This window comes from Corylus avellana, chromosome 3 (assembly GCF_965113065.1).
Source record: "Corylus avellana chromosome 3, dhCorAvel1.hap1.2, whole genome shotgun sequence".
Classification (NCBI taxonomy): Eukaryota; Viridiplantae; Streptophyta; class Magnoliopsida; order Fagales; family Betulaceae; genus Corylus; species Corylus avellana.
In genome coordinates this window covers 30,020,448-30,030,206 of record NC_142492.1, presented here as the reverse complement: position 1 = coordinate 30,030,206, position 9,759 = coordinate 30,020,448, and the positions used below count along the sequence as shown (strand labels likewise).

Here is a 9,759-nt window from a genome sequence, read left to right as displayed (position 1 = left end):
CCAGTTTCTAGAATGATGCTAATAGTAAAACCATCTCCTAATTGCTCTCAATCTTGTGAAAATCTGGTGTTTACATAATGGAGCCTGTTACTATAAGAAGATTTTTCTGTCCATCGAATATTTCTAGATATTGTTGAAAAGTTTATGTTCAATGAAAAGGGGAAAAAAAAAAAAAAAAAAAGATGATAGAAGTTTTGAACATGATAAGAAGACAATGATAGAATTCTTTATTATTAGACAATTGCTTTAGATTTAAACACGCTTAGTTTATATGATTTTCTGAACCTATTCTCTCTTCCTAGCTAAGTGTTGCTCTTGTATTCATGTGTATTTGAGTTGCACCTTTAAAATTTCGTTCACCAAAAAACCAAAAAAAAGTTCCTGTTGCTATAGGAGATCCTGACGCAGCCTCTCTTACACAGATATATTAAACAAGTTTCGACTATTTCATCTGAGACTACAGAACTAGCATTTGATTAAAAACATTTGCTGCATTATAAGATGTCAAATCATTTAAGAAGAAGAAGAATAATTAAGAAAAAGTGTAACCGCCATTTGCAGCATAATTTCCACTCAAGTGGCTTGTCTTTCAGAAGGCAAGATTCAATTTGAAGACTTCCATCACTCATCCAGACATAATAAAACTTCTATATATGAACTATTTTCAACTACACAAATTGGATGACCTACATGCTATTAAAAATCAAGCAGAAGCTCTATCCCCTCTCGCCTACATAATTACTAGAACTTCCATGGCCGCTACCCTGAAGAATGGCTCGCCTCATATTTGGCACTTATCTAATCTACTTTTGTGCAGCTGAAATGCAGGATTAACCCAAGCTCCACAGCTGCACTGCATACCTGCCCAGTTGAAGTAACCCAAGCGGCCTTTGCAGCCCATGCAATGAAGTCTCTCTTCCACATAACCTTCTTGAACTGGCCAAAACAAAATCAAAGCTAAAATTAGCATTTTGTGAACATATATATTGCAACAAACGACAATATGATGCCAATATTCCTGTTTGTTGAGATGATGTGCTCTCTGTGGGAATTCAGCAACGGTGAAAGAAGACTTTAAAAGCTAATCTTGTGTCGGTTAGCTTTGGTTTGGTGCTACAATCTATAATTTGGAGAAGACTAGGAATGCAATTAGACATGGGGGTAACCCACTAACAGAGGAACAAATTATTCGGCGTATTCTTTGGGAAGTTAAAGCTCGAGTGTTTTTTCAAAGGAAAATTTCAGTGTACATATATAGGGTAACATAGCGTTATGTTGCAGTTGGGGTATAGATTCTGCTATTGTAGTATAACTGGTTGGTTTACTGGGTGGTGTTTGTTTGGCTGTATTGGCCTAGTAGATATATAGAGAGGTTGGTAGGGGTTGATACTGGTATAGTGTCATTGTTCTTTAGTTTTTACTAATAAGAGTTTTGTAATTGTTTGTTTGTTGAATTAAAATTCAATCATTCATCCAAAAAAAAAAAAAATGTGATGCAAGTTTAAATCACCTGTTTCCATCCACTTCATGGGCTCTACAAAGATGGATGTGCACTCAACAGGTTCCTTTCCATTTTTCGACGCGTCACCACTTCTCTTTTGCCACTTGAAGCATGATTCTCCCCTACCAGGATTATGAGGAACTAAGTTCTCCTGTGCAGCAACAATTCTTCGACATTTCTTACATCGGTATATGACTTGAGGTTTTCCACTGGATTCCAAATTGGAGTTATCAGCAGCTGCCACTGGCATATGGCTATCTGATGTTGCTTGCGGTTGTCGAATGGGTTCCAAATCTGAGTTATCAGCAGTGGCCACTGGCATATGCTCATATAATGTTACTTGAGGTTTTTGGATTGGTTCCAAATCAGAGTTACTAGCAGCAGCCATTTGCATATGCTAATAATATGTTCCTCTTACCCTATGCACTGCCAATACCAAAAGAGAGAGAAAAAGCATTAAGAAAACCATTCCTAATATTTATTCATGTGCTAAGACCGTATCTTAAGACCAAAAGTGAGATAATAGTCATAGACAGGATAGAATAAGATTATATGCTTAATTCTTGTTAGAGGTGTTCTTGAGCTGACACTTGTGTTTCAAATTTGAAATTATAGATGATCACTAGTTTAAGCTTTAACCATAGAAAAAGGCCAAGGAAAAACAAAAGCTCAATTGATGAAATGAATACAGTAAATAATACCTTAAAAACAGAACTTGAGAACACTAAAATTTCAAATGAAGTCTTACGAGTAAGATCTTATGCTGGTTGAGTGAGTCTTGTATGTTCTCAAAATTACTACCTCCCAAGTTGATGCCTATTCTGGAGATCACATTTATATTTCCATGCATAGAACTATTACACAGACATAATGTGGTTTGGAGTATCACTAAAGGGCCAGAGCATCCTTCTGAGATTTCATGCCATGAAAAAGGTAGCTGCTATAGGACTATCAATAAATACTTCATCTTTCAATGAGAAATCCGTATGTAGTCATCTTCCAATGAAATTAATCCTTTGAGGTCAGAAGTTGATGTCCTGGGTGCTTTTGAAATGTTCAAGAATGCTTAACATTGAATCTTAGATATGAACCACATCATAGGGCTAGAGATGTCCTAAAATGAAGCACACTCATAACAGAGCCTTTCTGATTGGTGAGAACCAAAGAGCTAGTGTACGATGAGTCTCCTAAGATTCAGAGGAGACTCAATTGAAGATTCCCACTTTCTATTTCATGCCCCAAAAAAGATGTTCTACGTCTGGCAATTTGAATATGTTAACATCGCCTTTTTATTTGTATCAGTACACCTGTTCACACAATTTGTAACGATATTTCCATAGAATCAATTGAATAACAGGAAACTTCTCCTGCAAAGGCTTATTCAATGTGACAAGAGTTTTAGCTCTTTTCTTTCTTTCTTTTTTTTTTTTTTTTTTTTTCATGTCCTGTTCTTCCTTAAAGCCAAAGCAAAAGGCCATATGTTACAATTATGTGGAATTTCATTTTGTTCACAAGTGCCATGCTTTCCTTATATCACGGTTGGATATCGCCTCTTGCAAAACCCCTACTTATACTAGTTCCTACATAACCTACTTTAAACATAACCACTTCAAACTGTTGCACTAAGGAGATGACTAAAAGAAACAATATGTGATTAATGCTCACTACCTAACATATGACAATTTGTTCAAAGAATTTAGAGATATGGGGAAAAAGAATGTGTTACGACCCTTTCCAAATTAGGAATAATATCCCCATGTTAAGTAGTATAAGTCAAATCTAGTTATATTAGAAATGTATTTTCATAAGACTATTTCCATAAGAGTCTTGATTGATGACTCGGCCCTAATTTTCCTTAGGAACGTTGTAATAGTTTGCCTATTTAAAGGCTGTTATGTTATGAAATAAGTAGAGAATAATTCATGTAAATCAACGCTTGCATTGTGAGGTCCAAATTCCTTCTAAGAACCTTAATTATCCCATTGCGAACTTAGGTTCGTAACAACTTGGTATCAGAGCTAGCAATGGCTTTACCACCATCTTCCAATTTCGATCAAGGGTTTGATCGTTTGGAGACAAGTTTGGGTTCAGCGCGATGTGTGTGAGATGCGGGAGTTCTTCGCAGCCATGAACTCCAGATTTGATCAACTGATTGCTCCACCAACAATTCCATCTCCACACTCATCACAGGCAAAACCAACCCACGCTACCTATACCATTGTCAATCCCCAAATCCCACCCCTTTCAGTCATCATCAAAATCCCCAAAATCTTAGATCCACCAAATCCACCACCGTGCAACAACACACAACTCAATCAAATACTCAAACCAAAATGAAAACCAATCAGAAAATTCAGAAGCCAACACTACTGCTCAACAAGATTTGCCATCAGCCACCATCATTTCAGATACACCGGCCACCAAAGACCTGCCGTTCATTCCACAAATGAAAGCAACGCATCAAGCCCCCGCCATGGTTTCCCTGTCAGCCTCGCCCAGCCCCAGTTCTAGAAATCAACCTTGTGTTGTTAGGTGAGGTTCTCTTAACCTCAAACCCTATTTTTCCATTTGTTTCGTTCCACCATAGGTAAGCACCGTAGGACCGATCCTACTAGTTTACCCGTCCATCACCTTGTTACAAGATCTTTATCAAAGACTTGCAACAAGTGGTGAAGCCATTGCTGGCTCTAATACCAAGATGTTATGAACCTAAATTTGCAACGTGATAATTTAGGTTCTTGGAGGAACCTGGACCTCACAACACAAGCACTGATTTAGATTAATTCTTCTCTACTTATTTATTTCCTTTTTTTTTTTTTTTTGATAAGTAAGATTATCGAACGCGCAAAGGGACGTAACCCAAGTACACAGGATGTATACAAAGTATCTCCTACTAACTAGAAAAAGAAGTACATAGCTCTAAAAATTCATAAAATGTATACACATGCGAGTGAGACCAAGTCACTCTCCATAAAAATAGAGTATTTAACGCCAATTTCTTCAACTCAATCAAGCCACTCTCACGATCCTCAAAACTTTGTGCATTCTCTTCTCGCCATAAACACCACATCAGACACAATGGAATTATCCTCCATATGTGCAAGGCAAGCCAATTGCCCAACTATCCCCTCCAACTCCCCAAGCAATCACTCATCTTTCGCGGCATAACCTAATCAACACCAAAGAGCTGAAGAAATACGTTCCACAACTCAATTGCAACCTCACAATGCAAGAATAAATGGTCAATGGACTCTCCACATTGTTTACACATGCAACACCACTCCATCACCATAATATTTCACTTTTGTAGATTGTCCATAGTGAGGATTTTTCCTAAAGCTGCCGTCCACACAAAAAAAGTTACTCTCGGTAGATCCTTCACCTTCCAAATACTTTTTCAAGGACCAAACGCCTGTGCTAGATTAGAGAGAATCTGATAATACGACTTCACTTCAAAAGTATTCCTTTTGGAGGGAACCCAACAAATTTTATCATCACCTCCATATCTAATTTTTTGGGAATACAACAATTCAAAAAAATGCAAGACCACATCAATTTCCCAGTCATGCACGGGGTGAATAAACAAGACATTCCAATGAATACAATCATTCGGGAACTCCATATACTCCTCCACCCACGCATCCTTGTTACATGCAATATTATATAATTCTGGGAATATAATCTTCAATGGATGTTCCCCACACCACACATCATGCCAAAATAATACTTTAGAACAATCTCCTTATCATACCGCACATGATGCGCGAAACCCTCCCACCCCCATCTAATACATTTCCACACTCCCACTCCATATGTTCCCCTACCTCCTTAGAACACCAATCACCCCTTTGACTATCATATTTAACTTTCACTAATTTCCTCTGCAAAGCATCCCATTCTGTCGCGTACCTCCACAACCACTTACCCAACAGTGCATGATTAAACTGAATCAAATTTCGCACCCCTAACCCCCTACCTTCATCAGAGTACAAGCCTTCGACCAATTCACCAAATGATACTTAAATTCATCACCAATTCCTCCCCACAGGAAATCTCTCTGAATTTTTTCGGTTCGATTTGCCACTCCCACTGGAATAGGGAAGAGTGAGAGAAAATAGGTGGGTAAATTTGAGAGAGTGCTTTTAATCAACATTAATCTGCCCCCCTTTGATAGATATAACCTCTTCCAACCCGCCAATTTATTCTCCATTTTCTCAATAATGCTACACCAGATGTTGGACGCCTTATAGTGTGCACCCAAAGGAAGAGCCAAATACTTAATTGGCAATGAAGCCACCCCACAACCAAGAATTCTGGCCAACCCTTCCACATCATCTACCTCTCTTACTGTAACAATGTCAGATTTTGACAGATTTATCTTCAACCCCGAAACCGCTTCAAAATAAAGCAACAAACATCTCAAATTACAAAGTTGTTCTACATTAGGCTCACAAAAGATAACCGTATCATTTGCAAATAATAAATGTAATACTACCATTGCCCCTTGATTACTCGAACCCACAGAGAATCTAGACATGAGCCCTCTCTCCACCATCACAGTCATCATTCTACTAAAAGATTCCATCACAACTACAAATAATAAGGGAAAAAGAGGGTCCTCTTGTCGCACTCGTCGAGAGCTACTAAAAAACCCCCTAGGCGATCCATTTATAAGAATAGAGAATCAAACTGTGGAAATGCAATGGTTTATCCAACCTCGCCATCTTTCACTGAAACCACATCGTTCAAGCATTTAAATAAGAAACTCCCAATTTACACGGTCATAGGCCTTCTCCAAATCCAATTTGCAAATGATACCCGGTTCTCCATAACGAATCCTACTATCAAGACATTCGTTTGCCATTAAAATAGAATCGAGTATTTGTCGACCCTTGATAAAGGCATTATGTGAATATGAGACTAGCTTCCCCAACACAGTTGTCAATCGATTAGCTAGCACCTGAGAGATAATTGTGTACACCCCACCTACTAAACTTATAGGGCGAAAATCCTTGATCTCCACTGCCCCTGCTTTCTTTGGGATAAGCGAAATAAACATAGCATTTAGCTCTTTTCTTCATCCCTCTCGTATTCCACTAGAATCCAAGGGCTGGCGCTGGTTGCAGAGAATAAACAGTGTGGTGCTTTGTGGGATGTGGATCAAAGATGGAGGCAGCGACATGTGGTTGAAGATGCGTTTGGGTTGCTGGTTTTTGTGATTTCTAGAAGTGCGGCTGAAGTGGGCTGGTCGTGGCTGATGAGGAAACCATGGCAGGGGCTTGATGTGGTGCTTTTCGAGGAATTTATGGAGCGAACGAGTATGCAGTGGCCGGCGTAGCTGGGACAATAGTGGCTGATGGCGAATCTTGTTGAGTAGTAGCATTGGCTTGTGAATTTTTTTTATTGGTTTTCATTCGAGTTTGAGTATTTGATTGTGTTTTGGGTTGTGTGTTGTTGCATGGTGGTGGACTGGGTGGATCTAATATTTTGGGGATTTGGATGATGATTGAAAGGGGTGGGATTTGGGGATTGACAACGGTATAGGTAGCGTGGGTTGATTCTTTTGGCTGCGACGAGTGTGCAGATGGAGCTGTTGGTGGAGCAATCAGTTGATCAAATCTGGAGTTCATGGCTGCGAAGAACTCCTGCATCTCACACACATAGCTGAACCCAAACTTGTCTCCAAACGATCAAACCCTTGATCGAAATTGGAAGATGGTGATGATGCCATTGCTGGCTCTGATACCAAGTTGCTACGCACCTAAGTTTGCAAAAGGATAATTTAGGTTCTTAGAGGGAACTTGAACCTCACAACGCAAGCGTTCATTTAGATTAATTATTCACTACTTATTTCAAAACATAACAGTCTTATTATCCCATTGCGAACTTAGTTTATTCTCTAAGAACGTAAATTATCCTGTTGCAAACTTAGTTTATTCTCTAAGAACCTAAATTAGCCCGTTGCGAACTTAGTTTCGTAACAGAATGAAGAAAGCAAACAAATCTCCTAATGACTTTGCAATTCAAAATCCTACTCCCAAACTAATAATTTTAACCGTTCTACAAACTTTCAGCAAATGAGGGATTCCACTGTGAAAATAGAATCAAAATGACCTTGACGGTAGGACTCAGTTTTGGATTCTAACAACCATCGTACCAATTTTCAGTTTAACCCATTGGTTCCAAAACTCAATTTATATGTTCTACACAATATAACGCAATCATAAACACACTCTAAGTTACAACTGAGCTTTTACCTATCATGCAAATTCCTCATCCGATAAAACAAAACATGTTTGTACCACACCTATAAAAGATACAATGCTTAAATTAAATAGAACCTCTTTTGGGGAAAAAAATATTCAGCTCATGATTAAATTTCTTAAGCATAATCTTCCTCGACTCAGACTCAAAACTTAAGCCCATCTTTTTCTTTCTCCATATGGATTCCAATGTTCTTTTTCTTTCTTCGTAGTGACAATATAATTTCTATTAACCAAGTAAGCAAACAAATAATGGGTCTAACTTATCTTCTGAGATAAATACAGAATTACACTCACATACACACACATATTGCAAAACCAAAGAGAAAAATATATATATAACTAAAAGAAAAAACACGTAAATCGAATTACCTTACCTGACTCATCCCAAGTTCTAACTAAAGGGATTCCAGGAAAAAAGGCAGCTCTATAAAGGAAAGGAGGAATTGGCTTTATCCGAGAAAAGGCATTTGTTTTATATTATTTTTCAAATTTAACAAACAAAAAACAAAAAACTCCTTCGAGCACAAATCTATGATAGCAATGAGTTATATATCGTAATCTTACTGCATTCAATCTAACTATATTATATTAATTTGATCAAAACTGATATAACGCACAATTGAATTGTACCTTAATGGGCAGGAATCCTGGCCGAGACGATCTCCCACACCAATTACGATTCTCACGTATTTGTACACAGGTCGAGTTTACTTCATTATAAGATGATTTGGTATGTTATGCCTCTTTTAACATATACGAGCATATATATATATATATATATATATATATATATATAGAGAGAGAGAGAGAGAGAGAGAGGAGTACTGTTATAAGTATTAGAGTACTTTTAGAATTGAATTATTTTAAATTTGGCGTGACTTTTAAAATTATTAATATATCAAAAGTTAATAAATCATATTCAAATTCAACGGTAATTTTAAAATCACATTAAAATGACTTAAAAAAAAACCTATAACATTACTAAAGAAATAAAACTCTAAAAAGATTTATAGTATTACTAGAGCGAGCAAAATTCTAAAACCGGGAAAGATTTCGTTATTTTCCTTTCCTATATACATTGGGAAAGGATTGTTATATACATTGGGCAGTTGCCCGCGTAGGCACAACTCTATGGGGCTAGGTGTAGAGGGCCACTTCCTTGGGCGGGCGGGAGGGGGGAGCCACCCCTTTCAAATTCATAAGATTATTTTTGTCTTATTGAAAAAAATTTAGGTTCGTTTTGTCTTTTTTATAGAACAAAAGAGGTAAATAACAAAATTTTAATAGTTTAAGAGAGATGATAATGCAATCTTTAATTTAGAAGGACATTACAAATTAAAAGTTAGTTCCAAAAAATATAGGTATGAATAAATGGATTTAGAGTCTAGTATATGAAAAAGAATGATGGAATGTTTTCCATATTCATACAATGTTTTAATAATGTATACATTCCTAACTAGGGATGAAAATGCGGGCAGATACTATATGTGTTGTACTTATTCAGTATTCATCATTCACATAAGCGTATGTAGATAACAAAAACCAATATATGCATCTGCATACACATTCCTTTATATATATATAATCATCAAAACGATGTTGTTTTAGACTTCATGATTTGTTCTTGTAGGGGTGTTGATTTGGATTCATGGTATGTTGTAGATTTTGTGCCATCAATATCCATTTATGAATGTGTTACATTTAAATTTAATTTATGTTTTGTATGTTTGGAATTTCGGATTTTTTTTTTTTTTTTATCGGATTTGTAATTAATGTTTGTCGAATTTGTAATTTATGTTCCTTATATTTGCTGGATTTGTAATGTTGTTGGATTTTTTTTTTTTTTTTTTTTTGAACGAATTATCTCTTCATTGATATAACAATCAAATGGGAGAAAATGCTCCGTACAATGCCAAAGATATAATTTAGAATATTCACAATTCAAACATTATCTATGGCATACATAATAGCCTCTCGGGCTATTATAAGACA

General features: G+C 36.8%; 1 protein-coding gene across 1 annotated transcript; it reads right to left on the bottom strand.

The window, feature by feature from the left end:
- Positions 1 to 452: 452 nt before the first annotated feature.
- On the bottom strand, positions 453 to 8,492 carry LOC132175939 (dual specificity protein phosphatase-like protein). The gene is made up of 3 exons (XM_059588037.2): positions 8,398 to 8,492; positions 1,511 to 1,927; positions 453 to 936 (listed from the first exon to the last, which is right to left on the bottom strand). Exons 2-3 carry the CDS (start codon positions 1,893 to 1,895, stop codon positions 782 to 784), a joined length of 540 nt encoding a protein of 179 aa, XP_059444020.1. The 5' UTR covers positions 1,896 to 1,927; positions 8,398 to 8,492; the 3' UTR covers positions 453 to 781.
- Between the last annotated feature and the right edge of the window lie 1,267 nt (positions 8,493 to 9,759).

What these genes read in the sequence shown, in the direction of transcription:
- LOC132175939 (XM_059588037.2), bottom strand. Translation starts at nt 1,895, where the DNA reads ATGCAAATGGCTGCTGCTAGTAACTCTGATTTGGAACCAATCCAAAAA. An exon ending in CATGAAGTGGATGGAAACAG is followed by an intron (nt 937 to 1,510) that starts GTGATTTAAACT and finishes TGTTTTGGCCAG; the next exon opens with TTCAAGAAGGTTATGTGGAA.